The 18,847-nt window shown below is 40.6% G+C and overlaps 4 protein-coding genes across 6 annotated transcripts; 1 reads left to right on the plus strand and 3 right to left on the minus strand.

Annotated features, from left to right (window-relative positions):
* Nucleotides 1–1,269: 1,269 nt before the first annotated feature.
* Nucleotides 1,270–7,603, minus strand: LOC121795821 (condensin complex subunit 1-like). The gene is given in 16 exon segments (XM_042194441.1): nt 1,270–1,621; nt 1,698–1,850; nt 1,939–2,140; nt 2,234–2,385; nt 2,582–2,639; nt 2,718–2,833; nt 2,930–3,029; nt 3,115–3,337; nt 3,428–3,495; nt 3,653–3,829; nt 3,931–4,587; nt 5,140–5,310; nt 5,470–6,652; nt 6,735–6,895; nt 7,047–7,396; nt 7,474–7,603. Coding segments are annotated over 16 exon segments (4,080 nt in total). The 3' UTR covers nt 1,270–1,442.
* A 3,337-nt stretch (nt 7,604–10,940) lies between these two features.
* Nucleotides 10,941–12,720, minus strand: LOC121796925 (pentatricopeptide repeat-containing protein At2g35030, mitochondrial-like). Its single transcript, XM_042195688.1, is given in 3 exon segments — nt 10,941–11,184; nt 11,186–12,511; nt 12,513–12,720. Coding segments are annotated over 3 exon segments (1,710 nt in total). The 5' UTR covers nt 12,653–12,720.
* An 820-nt stretch (nt 12,721–13,540) lies between these two features.
* LOC121795822 (AUGMIN subunit 1-like) lies at nt 13,541–15,078 on the plus strand. The gene is made up of 6 exons (XM_042194442.1): nt 13,541–13,847; nt 13,916–14,048; nt 14,140–14,274; nt 14,351–14,474; nt 14,566–14,703; nt 14,797–15,078. Exons 1-6 carry the CDS (start codon nt 13,541–13,543, stop codon nt 14,896–14,898), a joined length of 939 nt encoding a protein of 312 aa, XP_042050376.1. The 3' UTR covers nt 14,899–15,078.
* Nucleotides 14,975–16,144, minus strand: LOC121795824 (mitochondrial fission 1 protein B-like). 3 transcript variants are annotated; one of them, XM_042194444.1, is made up of 4 exons: nt 15,940–16,142; nt 15,426–15,842; nt 15,257–15,320; nt 14,975–15,168 (listed from the first exon to the last, which is right to left on the minus strand). In XM_042194444.1, exons 2-4 carry the CDS (start codon nt 15,510–15,512, stop codon nt 15,086–15,088), a joined length of 234 nt encoding a protein of 77 aa, XP_042050378.1. In that variant the 5' UTR covers nt 15,513–15,842; nt 15,940–16,142; the 3' UTR covers nt 14,975–15,085. The 3 variants fall into 3 exon arrangements, with proteins under 3 accessions (XP_042050378.1, XP_042050379.1, XP_042050377.1); XM_042194445.1 differs by having other exon boundaries at nt 15,426–15,900; nt 16,041–16,110; XM_042194443.1 differs by having other exon boundaries at nt 15,426–16,144.
* Between the last annotated feature and the right edge of the window lie 2,703 nt (nt 16,145–18,847).

Genomic DNA, 18,847 nt, shown 5'->3' on the forward strand with positions numbered 1-18,847 from the left:
ACGGCTACGAGTAAAAATTCCATGGTCCATCTATATCAAGTTGGCATAGTGAGTTGGTGTACCTCACCAATAAATCATTGACAAATGGAAATAAAAAAAAACCCACATGTCACATTGAATGAATATCAATTCAATAAATCTAATTGCACAAAATAGACATGTACGTGGAAAGTGGCATTATATTACTACTATTAAATTGGAAAATATCATCATAAAATAGGCGTGCAATATAATTACAATATATATGTTTACTGACGTATAAAACATAAAAAAGTTAATCACATTACATTATTTTTCATGCCAAGAAAAAATATTCATATTACAACTCTTTGATAGTAGTTCTATTTTGATGTAACTAAACTTTTCTTAGTCATAATAATATTTTTCAGTTTGATTTTTTATTTTCTTATTTTATAAATTTCTTGATTTTTTTTACATGATAATAAGAAAATATTGAAAATTATAATTGATTTCTTAATATACTAACAAATTATAAGTTATAGTCATAATTTTTATTTGTGTAAAGTTTTTGTTTATATATAAATACAAAACAAGAAAAAAAAGGCCTTATTCATAAAATCTCAAAATAGTACTATCAAGGAGTTTTAGTATAATATTTTTCTTGGCATGAAAAGTAATGTAATGCAGTATGATCAATTTTTTATGTGTAAAATATTAAGTATTACTACATTAAAAGGTCAATATGCATATGTATTACACGCCTATTCTAATATTTAGTGATGATAATTTCCATATTTAATAGTAGTAATATAATCTCACTTTCCATGATTAATAAATGTCTATTTTGTGTAATTATTTTTATTGAATTAGTGTTTAATTGATGTGGCATATGAGCCTTTTTACCAACTCACTATGCCATCTTGGTATGGATGTACCATAGAATTTTTACTCCACGGCTACGCCGTCTAGATTCTGATCTCTCTCAAAGATACGCTGCTCTCATTCTTAAGTTCTATTTATAATAATACTATAACCCTAAAATATTAAATCAGATCCAAACTAATTAGGTAAATAAATCTAATCAAATCCTAACTAATTAATAAGTAAGAATAATGCGTCTTCTCTATATCAAATTCTGCCGCTGCTTTCTCTAACCCCTTTGCTCTGCTGCCTCTTCCACCAAATCCTCCATCTCAGCTGGCCCAACTACTTCCCTATTTCCACTCCTCCAATCCGTATCAAATATGAAGCTTATTTTTCTCAAACATAAGTGACGAAAGAAATAATAACAAAGACATTGGGTCATGGTTGCTTTGAAATGCATAGATAGATCCTATTAGTCATTCTCTGATTATGAGTGCATATATACAATTATGTTATCAACCTGAATCATCAGATTCTCAGACATAATGAAATCAGGCAGTTCATGGATCATGCATCATTAACAGAAATGCTTTCGAACAAAGTACAGCAAGCCATTACTAGACTATTTTCTCTAAGTTCGATGTGTTTGACAAACTGCAAATCCATGCAGAGTAGAGGGGAGAGTGTGAGAGAGTGAGATACCTTCGTTTTGACCTTGTGTTTATTTTAGTGGAGGGTTCAGGATATATATTTTCAGATTTGATACTGCTTTTCTTTATTGTGGATTTAGAAGCACCTGCAAGCAGCAAACGAGTTAGCTATGGCGGCACTGGACCATTACAGAGGTAGAATTAGAGTTTTAAGCCTATAACCTCTTAGAGGTTTAAAAGGCGATTGGACTTCATCATCTTCCAGTTCCAACTCTGTCGTCTCGCTAGAAGCTTCTGAACGCGTTCTTGATCTGGTTGGTTTTGATTTTGAATGCAAAACTTCACCCTCCTCAGAATTGCTGGTTTCTACTTCATCTGTTCCGTAACAGAAGTGGGAATACAAATCACTTCGAATAAAACAGCTGATGCTGAAAATTTCTGGTATGAATAGTGCGGTACCTACCTTCAGTGATTTCAGATTCTCCACTTTCCTCTACTTCCTTCTGGTTTGCAACATAGCTTTCTATGTTACTAACCATTTGTTGATGCACTTGTGCATTCTTTTCAGTAATAACCTGTTCCTTCTTTTCATTATGATATTTATCAATCTTTTCCTCGAACTCTTCTATGATTGCCTTCTGCTCAGGTTTGGCAAATTTCTTCCCCTGAGAGAATATTGGAAAGTCAAGAAGCAACTCTAGTTATGCAACAAAGTTAAAACAAGTGAATGAAGGTGTGGCAACATCATAAGTCAGAACCTTATTAATTATATTTCTGAAGTGCTCCATGACAATGTCCTCAGATAAGACATGTTCGTATGTTTTGAAAGACTCCATGAGCTTCTTCATGCTCTTCTCAGTGAATGCAAGCTGAGAAAGGCAGTATGAAATACATTCCCACTGCTTGACATCTGCAGCAAAACATTATATCAGCAGAAGTACCATTAGTTATAAATTGGCATATACAAGCCTTTTTGGATAGGTTTATAGACAAAACAGCATCACGGAGAGATTTTAAACAAACAACTGGGCCTCAGTAGTGACAGGAGTTTGTGGTCATTAGGAATAAAAATAATAGGAGTATAGTAATTGTTGAATAATCCATACCAGAGACACCAGTGAACCTATTGCAGAGCTTTTCAACAAGAGATTCCATTTGTTTATCCTGATTAATCCAAAAAAATAAGCAAACGCACACAAGAATCAAGTGGAAAAATGGAAGACAAAGCTTTGCTTGTAATACCTTCTTGATGGAGCCAAATAAAAATTGCATAATATTGCCAAAAGACTCTCCATTCAAGTTCTGGGAGGGCAACTTTCCCAGGATATCTGGAAGTAGATTATATACAGGGTTGCTTCCTACAATGGAAATGAATTCAATTTTTCTCCATTTCTTAAATACAGAAGTGTGTAAACAATCCAATTCAAGAATACAAAAATGTGCAATTGGTTCACCTTTCTTGGATAGCTCATGAAAAAATAGTTTGACTAAGTTTCCAATTCTACCATCTTCATCTTCCAATCTCATGGCCATTTCATATATGTAGCCTTTCACCTTAAAAGAATTAATAGTCAAAGATCAATACCACACATGATGTCTTCAGGGAATGAAAAAGCAGGGATGAGAAAGCTCCTCAAACCTTCATCATGTCATTTAATATAAGGTGAGAAAGAACCAACACAGCATTCTTTCTGACGGAGACTGATTGATCGCGAAGGCGCGCATACATATTTTCCGTCCATGGCTCTAATAGGTTAGGAAAGCGAACTGCTAGATCACCAAGTGCTATGGTGCAATTTGAACGGACAACTTCTGACAGTGCATTCTCCACGACAGTGAAAAGCAGTTGGAGATTTGACTCGCTGAGAAGTAAACAAGATATTATGGCAAAAGGTAAACCTTGTAGTAGTATGACATGCTGAGAGAAGCACATGAGCAATTCTTTTTCTTACCAGAATTCAGCATCAATTATCATTAAACGGCATAAAGCGAGCATTCCAGATGCTTGCAGTGTAGGGTACTGAAAAGAGGGAGAGCTTGCATCAGTTTATCATATAAATGTGGGCATGAAAAAAATAAAATCAGCAACTTCAGAAAAAAGTTAATCACGTTCACATGGGATCAAGCATTTCTTCCTCTCCAACATATCAATAAAACTAATGTGAAAATGAAATCACCTTCTGCATTAGACTAAAGTTTCTGCATAATTTAGTCAAAAAAGGTGCACAGTGCCCAATCAAGTTCTTTCCAGCGTTGCCACCAGAAATGATTTCCTTCTCTGCTCTTTCCGCAAGGCTATCAAGCATTGCATCCTCAGAAGCTGCAAGGCCTAATTCAGAGTTGATCCCATCATCCTGCAAGAAATCAACAGCTCATAAGACATAAAAATATAAACAAGTAGTAAAACTAAAACAATATTGTCTGCACGGCACCGTACGATAAAAAACATGGTTACCTTCTGTACATCAGATTCGGTACTGACATCAAGATTTTTGTTCTCAGCATCCATTTTCTCTTTCTTGGCTTTTGCTTTCTGAACTTTCCGGAGACAAGATTCGATGTAAACCAATTGGTTCATGGCAACATGACTAACAACAAACAGATATCTGCTGAGCTTTGCAACTTGCATAGAGGTAAGGACATTTGGGTTATCAGAATCTCTATCACCTTGCAATTCACTTCCTCCACTAGATTCGAAAACAGACTTGAGGGACTTTTTGACTAGATCCGCAGCTATAGATTCAGGAGTTGGATGAATAATGTAAAGTGCACTTATTGCTGTATCAGCAGCAGCATACCATATATTTTCAGGAAGTGAAAAGCCAGATATTAAGTATTCTAGAATACCAAATACACGAGTTCCATTAGTAGACAATAACTTCTTCTTATCTTCTTCAGAAAGCCTCTGTAGTGCAGAGCATGCTGTCCTAGCTAGCAGTGGTTCAACTTTGGCCCAACGACCGAATCCAATGTCAACAATGTCTTGAAGGTGAGAGCTAAGAATACAGGGTGAAGCTTTTGCAGCCATAAACAACACTGACAAAGCACCACGACATTGCTGGGCAGTAGTTCCATCAATATTGAAACAAAAGAAATCCCATAGTGCTGATAACTGGACAAAAGAAACAAGTACCAGAAAATAAATCTTCTTTGAGAGATGAATCAAGAAGAAGAATATCAGATAACAAAGCAAGAACCTAAAAAATCGTCCAACAATCTTCTACTTCTACAGCTGTCAATGGGGAAAAAATCAAGAAGTGGCGGTTCTGCTATATTAATCTACCATTCCTTTATAAAATTTCATAAATGCAATGCCTCATTATCTTTCTGATAGAATTAAATAAATCATATACTATAAACCACTCCTAAAAATAATATCTTGTGCACAAGCAGTGTTCACTATGCAACCTAAGCAGCTTTCCGAGGTCCCATGATTTTGGCCTAGTCAGCCAGACCAAGCAAAGGGCACCTTAGGTGGTTCAAGGCTTTCCAGATTTATCAAATTCTGTGACATAAACAAGGATAGACCAAATAATTAATTCAAAGCATTCTCATATAATGTAATTTTCTGGTACCTAATATTGTGCCAAGCAACTCGTGTGATATAACACTACAACAAGCATTCCTTCAGCTCAAATGCTTCTTGTCAAGGAAAGGAGCTTACCATGCTTGCAGTTATGTCACCTTTAGATACCAGAGCACCAAGAATGAACTCCAAGGATGCAAGATCGCCAATATTTGAATCTATGGCAAGATGTAAAAAACTCTTCCTTATATATATTGTGATGAAAGCATTCTCAACAGCCTCATAAATTGATTTGTCTTGTGAAAATACCTGTTGGCATCCAGGAGATTGACATGTCAATTTCCTATATAAGGGATCTTAGAACAAACGCTTACAGAAAGACTGGAAAGAAGAGCAGAGGGTACTGCTGTAAAGGAAACAGATTGTAATTCTTCAAAAATCATATTTATAACAATAATGAAGAATTACCAAAGGCATCATCTTGCGAAGACAGTCTTCTGATCCATCAATTTGAAACTGTCTACATCTCATAAGTAAAAGAATAGTATTTTCGACGTCACTAGAAGATGATGAAGCCATTAATTGAACGAGGGTAAGCATTACAGAAGACATGCATTTTGAGAATCTCAAGCCAGCCTCCAGTGAAGCAATTAATGTTCAGGTTTGCTCCACATTCCCAACATCAGGTACAGAACTATCCACATGCCCTGTCCCATCCGCCACTTCAGCTACGCAACTATCAGTCAAACTATCCTGATTCTCCAAGTCCTCCTCCAGTTCTTCATTTTCAACCCCACTCTCTCCACCAGAGGACTCATTATCTGATGCCAGGTTATCTGAATTTTCAGGGGGGTCGTTTGGTGAGAGCTCATTTAACTTCTTCTTGTATTGCTCTAAAGTTGCCTCAAAAGAAGCAGCTCGGAGTTGAGGTCCAAAAGGATTGTGCTGCAGCATCATTATAAGCAAATTAAGTGCTGATTTCCTGACTATGGCACTCTTATCTTCTAACCTTCCAGAAGCCACTGCTGCAACCTCATTCCACAAACCAATTGATACAGAATGCTCCTCACACAATTCAGACCAGACCTGAAGAACTCGACTCCTGGTATAAGCTGAAACATCACGACACCGCTCCAACAAGATTTCCAGCATAGCCTGTTTTGTTCTAAGACGTATAGATTTTGAACTCATCTCTCCTTCAACATCACTAAAGGCCTTTGCCACTAACTTACCCAATACCCCAACAAGTGCATTCCTTATCTTGTAAGAATCTCCCCAAAAATGAGGGACCAATAAGCCAATGTTAGTAGAAAGCAGCTTTGGCATTCGATCAGCTAACTCTACAAGGAACCGCCCAATATTTTCAGCGCCAACAGTATCTTTAACGTAGCCTTTTGGATTTGACCTTCCAATCTCCAAGATAAGGGTAGTTGCCAGGCTTCCATCAGCATATTTCTTTTCAGCTCCGGCAATGGCATCAGCCAAATGAATGACAACATAATCATATTTATGAATCAAGTGCATAATGGAGGCACATGATTGGGTTATGTAGTGGTACTTAGTAGCACAAGTCCCAATTATACGGCACAATGCATCTTTTGCATCAGAATCTTTTAGCAGTGACGGGTTCTCAAACATCGAGAAAGCATTTCTACAATAAGCCAAGTTACACATCAGATATCACCAGCATTTCCAAATTTATGCAACAAATGAAAAAGCCCTGTTCCACTTACTTTACAATGAAAGATAAGTAATTCTCATCAGGATCGCATGAACCAAAGAGCAAAGAGAGGTTGACCTCCAATGAGTTTGCAATTAAATTCATTATTCGGACTCTCTGAGCATCCCAATTCCACAAATTTACAGTCTGTTTCTTTCTACCAGAAACCAACCCCTACAACATTGAACCAACATTAGAAAGGCTTTCTCCCTCAACCATGAAACTAATCCAGTCACTTCCATTTTAGAGTATCAGTAAATTTCAAATCCTAAAGCTAGCTCTATTATATGCATACACTTTGCAAAGATGCATATTAAGCACTTACTTTAGCTGCAACATTAGCCGAGCCCGAACTGGACTCCTCGATAAGCACAATATGCACAAGGAAAAAAGAGTAAATCTTAAACGCATTGCGATGTGAAGCCACTCTATCAGCAGCAAACTGATCGTCATCGCCGGCATCATTCCCCTCCTCCCGCGAAATGGATGCACGCCGGCAGAGTGAGTCGACATTTGGCAATAATACACTGAAATTGGACCTCAGCGCCTCCGCCAAATTGAACTTGCAAGCGGGGGTGAGGACGGCGAAACCCTTGACCAAGGAATAGACGCGGTCGAAAACCTCCTGCTCTTCCACGCAGAATAGCTCCTTGTCTGACAAATCGAAGGAAACACCTGTACGGAGGGCATAAAAAAGGCGTCAATTTAAGTGGAAACAAAACGATTAGTGAATGAGGAGGCAAAGAGCAAACCTTCGACAAATTCTTCAAGCTCCGGCGGTGGGAGAGACGAAACAGATTGAACGGTGAGGTGTGTGCAGTCGGAGTCGTTGTCTTCTTCGAGGGAGGTGAGAGTTTGAGGGAAGACGAAATGCAGAGCCATTTCTGGAGAGAGAGTTTGAAATTAAATCTGGAGCTTTGAAGAGCGGGAACACAAATTATAAATGTGCAGAATTTGAAGTACAGAAAATAACATTGCTGATTGCTAAGGCCATCCACAATAGGCGCCCAGCGACCGCCCAGCCGAGCGCCGGCGCTGGGCGGTTCGCTGGGCGATCTATTGCAGCCGCCCAGCGGGCGATTGGAGAGAGAAACCGCGCAGCGCTGGGCGGTCGCGTGGCGCTGGGCGGTGCGCTGGGCGGTCCGTTCAGCGCTATTGCAGAGCCCGGATCGCCCAGCGCACCGCCTAGCGCGAAAAAATAAAAAAAAAATTCGAAACACTATATATACGCGCTTTGTTCGTCATTTTCCCGTATATGTCTCGTAAATTTAATTTCGCATATTGTGTGATTGTTAATTATTTCATTTTGTATATATTTGTTAATAGTGATGTGGATAGTATTATTAATGTTTCTCGTATATGTCTCGTAAATTAAATTCCGTATATTGTATGATTGTTAATTATTTCATTTTTATATCATTGTTATTAGTGATGTGGCTATTGATGTGGCTGGGCTATTTATGATGTGGCTAGGCTATGGCTGGGCTATTTATGATGTGGCAGGAGGATTTTTAGTGCTGATGATGTGGCAGTGGCTAGGCTATGGCTGGGCTATTGCTGGGCTATTCCTATTGTGGATGGCCTAAGGGCATCCACAATGGGACGGATGTCCCGTCGGACATCCTAAAAACACCTTCTGCCACGTCATAAGGACATTCCATTACACAATGACGGACATCCTCAAGGACATCCCGACGGACATCCACAAAAAACAATAAAAAAATCGGGACGTCCGCCGGGACGTCTGTCGTGCCAACGCAATGGCAGATGTCCCGGAAAGCCGCGGAACTCCGGTGTCCGCAGCGGACGTCCGTATCCGTATGCATGCTGCCTAATGGCGGACGTCCGGCACGCCGGTCCGACGTCCGCCGGGACATCCGCCATTGTGGATGCTATAAGGCCATCCGCAACGCTGTCTTTTATCCGTCTCTTAATTGTCTTATCTCTTAACTATTCATGGGCCCCACTGTACTTTTCATCTCATCTCTTAACGAAGAGACAACACCTGCAACCCTCCACCTCTTAACCGTCTCTTAACCATCTCATCCCTTAACTATTCATTCAATTTCATTTTTTATTTTTTATTTCCAACAAATTCAATTAATAAAAACACACTTCATTAAATAAAATAAAATTACAACTTAAAATTCTAAAAAAATTAAAAAAAACATAATTAAAAATCCTAAAAAAATGAAAAATACATAATTTAATTTCTTCCGCTCACTCTCTCTAAATTCAAAATCTCAAAGCTCAAAGAAGCAGAAGAAAGATCATGTGTTTGTACCGATTGCCAAATTTTGCCCAAATGTGCTCCATTAGATCCTCCTGGAGTTGGGCGTGGGCGTAGAATCACGTGACCTTGCCCGAACAGACAACCGCTCTTGCAAAGACGGATGCACTCCACTGCGAGGTGGACTACTTGCGGTAGAGCTTCTCAGGGTTTCAGGGTCGAACCAATTTCCCGCCTCAGGTCATTCGTCAGCGACAATCATGCAGTGCAAGATTATGCACGTATATATGATGTCGACCATATTCTCCATAAACCACGTACGAGCCGGGGCTTTGATAATGTTGAAGCACGCTTGGAGAACCCCGAACGCCCTCTCCACATCCTTGCGAGCAGCCTCTTGCTTCTGCTCAAAAAGAGCCTGTTTTTCGTTCATCGGCCTGTTGAACGTCTTCACGAAGGTTGGCCACTTCGGGTAGATGCCGTCGGCAAGATAGTACCCCATTTTATACAGTCGGTTGTTAGCGATGAAGTTGATGGCCGACGCTTTACCATTTAAAACTTCGATGAAGAGGTCGGATTGTTCGATCCGGGGACCCCGAAGTACGCATGCCAAATCCATAGCCGGTAGTCGGCAACGACCTCGAGTATAATAGTGGGGTGGGTGCCTTTGTGGCCGCTTGTGTATGACCCCCTCCACGCCACAGGGCAATTCTTCCATTGCCAATGCATGCAATCGACGCTGCCAATCATCTCGGGGAATCCATGCACTTGTTCGTGAAGGTGGTGCAGAAACTGACAATCTGCCGTGCTTAGCTTCCGGAGAAATTCATCGGTGAAGGCTGCCCAGACGCCTTTGCAGAAGTTCATCAAGCACATTCTGCCAGTGCTTTCTCCAATGTGGAGGTATTCGTCGAACAAATTCGCCGTTTGTCCAGTACCAAGCTCACGGATTGCTGCAGTACATTTCTGCAGCGTCGTGTGGCTGGGACGGCCGACGGCGTCGAACCCTTCTTGGAAGAACTCTTCCCGTGCTGCCAAGGTATTTGCGATGGGCAGAAATAGCCGTTTCCGCATGCGGAAACGGCGACGGAAGTAGGTCTCTCCCCATACTGGATATCACAGAAGTAGTCGCATACTAACCTTGCGGCGTCTTCCTCCCGGTTACGATGGATGTAAGTCTGGGATCGTCTTTGGGGTGGCGCGACTTCCTCCGCCTCCCTACGTCGATCTTCTTCAAGCGATTCTTCCATTATTCGACGCATTTGCTCAAATGGATCCATGAATGGATTAAATTTGGGAGAAGAATAAAAGAGATGATTTGAGATGAAAATTGGAGAGGAAAGAGAGATGATTTGAGAAGAATAGACGTGTGTTTGTGTGTGTGAAAGAGGAATATTTATAGAATATAAAAAGAATAAAAATTAATAAAATAACCGTTGAACGGTCATATTACCTTTTTTAATTTTTTATTATTATAATTTTTTATTAAATTTGATTTTTTTTAAAAATGATTTATTGCGTCAGCGTGACGAATCCCACACGCGGGCCGGCGAGTGGGCGTCACGCCTAGCGCGCGCCATGTCGAGCGGGCGCGTGGCGAGCTGGCGCGGCAGCCGTCTCAGTGAGACAGGCGTCTCGGCGAGACAGAGATGAGACGGGACGCTGCAACGCGTCTTGCGTCCGTCTCGTTTCGGAGGGACGAGATAAGAGACACCCGCGGGATGCGTTGCGGGTGCTCTAAGAGAAGAAACGGTCTTATAGTATATTTAATTTCGGAGCATTTTTCATTTTTTTCTGTAAATTGTTCACCGCATCGAAAATATTAGTACATATATTAATTAGTATGCCCATTGAGCTGAGATAGGTTTTATTATAATATAATAGACTTCTGCTTAATTAAATTAACCTAATCAGTGTAATTTTCGTGATTAATATCGATTAACCTAGCACCATTTTCATCTCTTGGATTTCAGTGTTAATTATCCTCCGTCATTCACTACCAAGTAGCATGTCACCATCACACATATTCTTCATTTTCTCATGAAGATCAATGATTAAAAACTCATTACATCTATCCCCAGCAGCAAAAACATGAAACTTGTTCCCAACATCAATCCAGCTACAACCAGGCTGTTTCTTGAGCCCCTCCTGCTTCATCCTCAGCTTCACCATCTCAGCCTTCGTTGTCCTCCCTCGAGCAGCGTATAAGCTAGACACGAGCGCATAAGTGCCTGCATCCCAACAGAAGTGTGCACCAACTATTTAATGATGCTCTACAACCAAGCTTCTTCATAAGCTTGAATGCCTCCTTTACCCTCCCTGCTCGGCCATACAGATCGACTATGCACGTGTAATGCTCTTCCCTCACTTTTGTAGACTTATTTCTCGTAAGCATTTCAAAGTAATCCAGCCCTTCCTGTACTAAACCGGCATAGCTGCAGGCAGAGAGCAAACCAACGTAGGTGACCTCGTTTGGCTTGAAACCCCTCATCCGCATCTCCTCAAACACCATGATCGCATCCCTTCCACATCTGTGGTGAGCATAGGCGGAGATCATGGAGTTCCAGCACACCAAGTCTTTGCAGCGCCTAAGCCCGTGATCAAACACTTTTCTAGCCATCGCCACTACTCCACATTTCGAATACATGTTTATAAGTGATGAGATCACAAACTCACTCTCTTGGTATACAGTCTTGCTTATTACTTGATGCAATTGCAATCCTTCAACAAGACCAGCAAAGTCACTACAAGCTCCCAAAACTCTCGCAAATGTGCCTTCATTAGGCCTCACCCTTAGACTCCTATTCATCTCGTAGAACATTCTCAAAGCTTCCTCGCTTCTGCCATGCTGCGTGTACCCGCTTATGACAGCAGTCCAAGAAACCACTTTCTTCCCTGGCATCTCATCAAACAACCTCCTCCCCTTCTCCAGCTTGCCGTTTTGCATAAAACCAGTGATCATCGTGTTCCAAGATACAACACTACGCTCAGGCATCATGTCAAAGAGCAATCTAGCTTCATCTACCTTCCCATATCTTGACAATCCCGATATCATAATGTTCCAAGAAATCACATTCCTTACAGACATCCGGTCGAAGATCCCCCTCGCCTCCTCCACCCTTCCGCAGCACACCAACCCCGAGATCACCGTGTTCCAAGAAAGAATGTTCCTCTCTCTCATCCTCTCAAACAGCAACAATGCCTGGTCAATCTCACCACTTCGGACATATCCTTCAATCATAGTATTCCAAGCCACCACATTCTTATCCGGCATTTCGTAGAAAAGCTTCTCTGCCTCGGCAACTCTCTTCATTTTCAAGTACCCGGATATCATAGCATTCCAAGTAACTCCATTTTTCTCAGCATCAACCCTGTCGAAAAGCTCCCGCGCTTCTCCGACCAGACCACACTTCATGTATCCCGAGATCAGCGCCGTCCATGAGATCACATCCCTTTCAGGCATTACTTCAAACAGTTGGCGCGCTTCACGAATCTTCCCCTCTTCGCATAAGCATGTTATCATACAGTTAGGCCTAGCTACGTCTTGTGAGAATCGATAGTTTCGACTGTTTTTCAGCTTCGGTCATTGAGTGATACAATCTCAATAAGTGAAATTTTGCTGCATAGAAATTAGAGCAAACAGAGCTTAAAGGCGCAGATTTCATGCTATTCTGTGTTAGAGTTGAAATTTGGCGATACATTATGGAACTTTTCTCGTCCAGCCTCTAGCCCAACCCATCCACTGATGGCCCTCCCCCCCCCCCTCTCTCTCTCTAATCCACCACACTCTCCTATCTCCTGCACCCCTCAATTCCTGTTGCAATTGGTTTTCCTCTTCCTTGGAAACACCTTAATTGCTGCAATTTGCCCGCTGTTTTGGGGGGTTTCCAATAGGAAAAGGACTGACTGAGAGAATCAATGCATTGATATGAAGTCTGAAAATTGTATTCTGCCTCCATTGAGTTTTCTCTTCCAGGTTAGCAAAACGAATTGGTTGATTCAATGTTCTTAGTATTGATTCAATGTTCAAGCTGCAGGAGGTTTTGAAGGAGAAAGCAGTGAGCGTGCCTCAGGTGTTTAACAAAGGGGAGTAAATTGGTAGTGCGGAGGATTATAAATGTGATGGAATCACTTGATATTAATTGAAGAATCCCAACCAAATATAATCGTCACATTGAATAAAATTGATGAAAAAATGATTTCAATATTGAAAAAAATCAATACTTAAACAGTTATTGTAACTAAAAAGGCACAGAGTAATATAGAAAGTGGAGTTACGCTGGCGTAAAATATGCAATTTTATTTTAAATTTTTCAGTTTCTGTTTCGTTTCTACCGGCGATACTCACCATCACGATCCCCCTTCCCTCCACAGGTTCTTTTCTTTGAATCTTTACGATGCTATATTTAAATCAAGAATTAGTTGTTCTTATTGATGATTTTACAACGTAGAATATTGTGTAATGTGATACAAAAAATTGCTTTCTTAATCATGATTTGTATCACATTTGTGTTTTTATGAATTATGATTTCTATATGATCATGTTTCCTGTATTCATGTGTTAGATGAATTAACGTTTTGACTTGAAAATGAACGATAAAATGAGCTTAAGCCTAGGAGATGCTGATCCACCGTCTCCGACGCAATACTCCACACCATGCGAGTCACCGGTGAGCGGTGGTGCAGCTTATCTCAGTGATGCGCGGATCGAACAAGTGAAGATATGGCTCGTCTCCCAGTTTCACGATGCTGGAAAACACGTGCCCGATTTCGATGACACCCCTCAGACCATTTCTTACCTCCATAATATTGTAACTCAGTCCCATGCTCAAACTGAGGCTGCCACCATTCTCTTGAATGACTTCCACCAAAAATCTGCCGAGTATCGCTCTCAAGGTTTCGTCATCTTCAATGATTTCGTTTACGCAGTTTTGCCTGTCTCTGACCCTTGATCATCATCACAGCTGCAAGAATGAGAGAGGTTTTGGAGAAAATGGGGTTGTCAATGGAGAGGTTGCCTTCTAAATTGGTGGCATCAGCAAATATTCTTGCTAATGTGGCAAATCTGTTGGATATTAGAGATACAGAGCTAAGCAGGTATATATAATATAGTGTGTTTAAGTTTAGCACTTTATTTTCATGCAAAGGAATTTGGTTTTTTTAGTGATGAAGGAAAACATGGTGTTAGTTTTCTTGTAGCTGCATTTGATCTATCTCAGAGGAAAGATGAAGTTGCAGAGAAGAAGGCTCAAGCAAAGCAAGAGTCCAGACAGCTTCTTGATTTCACTCGAAAGGCGCTTGCCCGATTGACTTATCTGAAACGGTGAATCTAGCTATTAGTCGTTTGCTGAGCTAGCTACGTCTCTGTTGGTTCTAATTTTTCCATTGCTTCTTGGCAGAATTTTGGCGCAGCTTGAGAATGAGACAGCGCCTTCCGAATCAGAGATGGCGCACTGGAGATCGAGCATGGTGATTTTGGACAAGAAGGGGACACAGTATCTGCAGGAGTATTCTAACTACAAGGTGATATATATATATGTAACACAAGTGTACCATCATTTCCATTATGCTATATGGTGGTTGTGTGTTGATTCTTGCAATAATTTTGACCCAGAAAATGCTCGACCGCCTCAGCTACAGCCCTGAGATCAGGCATGGAGTGTTGGCGGAAATGGCGGATCACAGAAGGGAGCTGCAAAGGGAAACAAAACCAATCCTTGAATCTCTGCGAAGCTACCACGATTTGCCTCCTGTAATTGATTCATGGCTTACTGTTTTTTTGTGTGTGTTTCTTTCCTTTTATAAATGAATATTGGGCTCTTTTTTATGTAATATGTGTGTGCAGGACAAAGCCCTAGCTGCATTGGCTGTTGAAGAGAAGAAGATGCAATTTGCTGCTGCTGAGAAGCACCTTGAAGAAGTGTTGCAGTCTGCAATTCCTGAGTGAAATCTCTACTCTTTGGAAGTTTTATTAGTCTGTTCATAGCGCGATCAAGAACGCTGTCTGTTCGTCTCTCAAGGGGTTGGTAGCACATCAAGAAAGTGTTTTTTCAATTGATTATCAGAGGCTTGTATCTATTACTATAACAAAGCAAAAGCAGAGGAATGCGTTCATTTTATCCCTACAGAAAAGATCAGCCCCTCCGAGCCAACGCAGCAGCTGCTATTCCTATGAGACTAACGGCAGTTACAGCGATGCCAATTCCAATAACACCATCTGTAATGCGAGATAACTTAGATAAGAGTCGAGCAAGGTCAAGCCAACTTCAATAAGCATTTCACCGCTCAATGTTTGGGGTTTGTACCTTTAGTGATTCGTTCTTCAACATTCTTCTTTAGAGACAGAGGTTGCTTCCAGTGTGGTGCAATCTAGAAAACGAAAAATGGCAACTCTTAAAGAATAAAACGTTGGTGAGCTCGTCTCCCAAGTTACATAAAAGAAGAGAAGTGAATATAAAAGACAGGGAGGAAAACCTCCAAGCATTTCTCTAGAAAATGTCGGCTCCTTTGATAATCCCCACCCCTGTAGTGACCAACTGCGAGCAGATAGAGTTTCTCCATCTTTTGCAACGGACTACTGGTGTTCGTTAGTGAAGCTACTCAGCGTCTGCAACTTCTCTCTCACAGCCCAGGATAGTTCATAAAACAATATAAACGAAGATAGTCACACACAAGTATACTAAATCAACAAACGCCAATGAAGGAGGCTGTTTGCAACACCAACCAATGACCTCGAATAATCACAAACATTCGCCATCGTATATAGATCAGTCACACCAAAGCAGGTTGTTCTTACACCAAATTTCGTCTCAAAACCACAACAGATGAGTTCAACAATCTAAGCAAATATATTTGGAAGAAAACCTGATATAGCAAGAATCATCAACAAACCTACAGCCAAGGCAAACTTCTCAGGCAAACCAAAACACATTATGCACAATTCTTGAACCTAAAAAATGAAAACAAATCATTTAGTTTAAGAACAAACCTCACATCAATTCCTGCAGCTCAAAATGCATATAAACCCTAAACCATCTAAAAAGGCCTACAAAACAATTTAAAGGATCACACACACAAAAAGAGCCCCACGTTTTACTTAAGAGCAAGATTGATCATTGAAATTTCACATTCCCAGAGAAAAACGTAATTCAAAATCCCCAAAAGAAAAATTGAACACGCACGTTGATTATCCAAATATAAACATACAAATGTTAGTGAAGAAAATTGTGAGATGTATGGACCAAATATTTAGTATTGGGCTGGTTTATTATTCAGCTTGGGCTGATGAGTAATGTAAGCCCATATTACTGAAGTTGACACAAGAGAATTTATGGCCCAGCTGTTAGGCCCGACACTTACCTGAGGTGCATCAATGGCTGCCGCGTAGCAACTACACAAGGATCGTGAATGTGGACCGTTGGATGAAGGGTTGTGTTTGTTTGCTGAGTCATTTTGTGACTCTTGACTTCCTCATTCCATTCATTCAGTCTAGAACTACTCTCTCTCTCACTCTCTTCGATTCTCTGCCTTCTCTCTACAACTACTCTCTCTCGCTCTCTCTCTCTTAAGAAATGACCGCCGATTGTCTTCTCCGGTTGCTCTCTTCTCTGGTTTGTTGAGATTAGAGCGTAAATCTCTCAACTCCTGTGTTGATCTGGAGATTTCTTAGGGTTCGAACGGTTTGTTCGTTCCTGGGTGTTTTGGTGAAGATTCTTCGGTTGATTTCTTAGATCCGTGAGTTTCTGGTGTTAGTGAGGTGGTTACGAGGTGATTGTGCGAACTTGTGTTGAGATTGGCATGTGTGCTGAAGTAATCGGTGCATCTCTAGGGTTTAGAGTCAGATTCACTCACTGTGCTCTCTTGTGATCAATTGGTGAAGATTTGGGAGGTCTCTGGCCAGGTGCAGTCGTGTGTATGCGACCTGAGCCACATCTGTCTTCTTCTACTTCTATTGATTAGTTTCTTTCTAGTTTAGATCCGAGAGGATCTTGGTCTTGTATTACTGACTTCGTAACTAAGTGTGCAGGATGTACAATCGGTGTAAACTTGGAGCTCTTGCATTTAGCTATAGTTCTTGATTGTAACTCATATTCTGTTGTGGATCTTAGTTGGTACTTAGTTAGTATACTTGTGTAACATCTTTTGTATTCTTTGGCTTGTTCTTAATGAGATTAGCCATCTCAGTGTTGACCTAATACAAAAGAGGTCCTGATAATTAGTGAATCCCGAGTGATTTGATCCATACAGTGGTATCAGAGCCACGGGGGGATCACTTGGGCATGCCGGGTCGCAAAATTTTAAAAGGAGGTGGGCTCGTCAGAGTAAGGCTCAAGCCTCCGGTACAGGCTCTGAGGTAAGTCAGGTTCTCCTTAACGATAGTGTTTCCGCTGTGATATATTGACTGCATTTCTAAAGCTTTTACAACTTTTTTTAGTTTTAGGCTTTGGCAGTTGTTGCGGGTAGTTGCCACTGGCCGTGGTTTAGGTTTTCTGTGCTCTTGATTGTTCTTGCATGTTTCTTGGTGCTTTAGCTTTCCTGCTTCCGTGTCTGCTTTTCTGTGTGACTGTTTTAAGATCAAAGTGTTGTATCCCAGATCTTAGATTCTGCGTCTTGAGTGAGTTACCTATCCACCCTGTGCCTTAACCGTCTTGAGTGACCCCCTGCGCCCCTATACATTGGGTGATTATGAACTGGGAAATCCTCTTGCCGGGGTACACGTGATAGATAGGGAGGAACTCATTTTGGACTTGATTCCTATGTCTGGGATCACTTTGATTTGTTTCTTGTGTGTGTGCCTTTTGCTGTAAGTTGCATCTGTGTTTCTTGCATGAAAAATCCTTGCCTATCTGTCTTGAGTGGATTACTTGATTGTTCTGTGTTTAAATCCACCTTCTGTGAAAGCAGGGTTAAGTGTTGTGTCTTGTGTTTGTTGGGATCTTTTGTGTGTGTAAAACTTTTCCTCAAAATGTCTCAACCAGTTGGAATTGTTCCTTTCAATGGTAAAAATGATTTTGTTATCTGGAAAAAGTTTTTAAGTCAGTAGAGGGAACTATCCCTAATACTGAATCTGAAGGTAAGGTTGCAGAAATGAATGAATTAGCCAGATCTACTATAATTCTCAACCTTTCTGATCTGCAGAAAGGTTGGGGCCATTGAGTCTGCTTCTGAGTTATGGGCAAAGCTAGATACTCTGTATACTGAAACTTCAATGTCTTCAAGGATGTATTTGTTAGAAAAACTTTTTAAGTTCAAACTTGATCTTTCAAAGGATATTGAGGATAACATTGATGTTTTTCAAAAACTTGTTCAAGATATTAAAAGGTCTGGTGACAAAACCATTGATGAGTATACTAGCATTGCTCTAATGAATGCTATCCCTGATTCCTATAATGATGTTAAAGCTGCTATAAAGTATGGCAGTGATAGTGCCCCTCTTGATTTGACCATTAGTTCTTTAAAATCTAAGGAAATTGAAATAAAAGAAAATTTGGCTTTTAAATCTGCTCAGTCCAAAGCTTTAATTGTTAGGGGCAGATCTAAAACAAGATGGGGTAATGATGACAGTAACTCCAATGGTAATGGTCAAAAGAAGGGCAAGAGTAGGTCCAGGTCTAAGAGCAAGAATCCTAAGGCTAACAGAAAGTGTTTTAACTGTGGTGAGGTTGGTCACTATAAAAAGGAGTGCCCTAATCCTAAAAAGCATAAAAACAATAATAATCAACTGGATTCAATTGCTAACCTGGCTAAGAATAATGATTCTGAAGGTGTCTGCTTCATGACTCATGATATTCTATCTGTTAACTCCTCTCTTAGTTGTTCTTTTTCCATGAATGACTAGCTAATTAATTCTGGATGCACCTATCATGTCTCTCCCTTCAAATTTGTGTTTTCTGAGT

The sequence above is a fragment of the Salvia splendens genome, chromosome 3, assembly GCF_004379255.2.
Source record: "Salvia splendens isolate huo1 chromosome 3, SspV2, whole genome shotgun sequence".
Lineage (NCBI taxonomy): Eukaryota > Viridiplantae > Streptophyta > Magnoliopsida > Lamiales > Lamiaceae > Salvia > Salvia splendens.

Excerpts from the sequence above, each read along its gene's own strand:
- LOC121795824 (XM_042194443.1), bottom strand. The coding sequence starts at position 15,512 with ATGGAGAAACTCTATCTGCTCGCAGTTGGTCACTACAGGGGTGGGGAT. Across the intron at positions 15,321-15,425 it reads TTCTAGAGAAATGCTTGGAG|ATTGCACCACACTGGAAGCA; the intron begins GTTTTCCTCCCT and ends TTCGTTTTCTAG. Across the intron at positions 15,169-15,256 it reads TGAAGAACGAATCACTAAAG|ATGGTGTTATTGGAATTGGC; the intron begins GTACAAACCCCA and ends CTCGCATTACAG.
- LOC121795822 (XM_042194442.1), top strand. The coding sequence starts at position 13,541 with ATGAACGATAAAATGAGCTTAAGCCTAGGAGATGCTGATCCACCGTCT. Across the intron at positions 13,848-13,915 it reads TGCCGAGTATCGCTCTCAAG|CTGCAAGAATGAGAGAGGTT; the intron begins GTTTCGTCATCT and ends TCATCATCACAG. Across the intron at positions 14,275-14,350 it reads CGATTGACTTATCTGAAACG|AATTTTGGCGCAGCTTGAGA; the intron begins GTGAATCTAGCT and ends GCTTCTTGGCAG.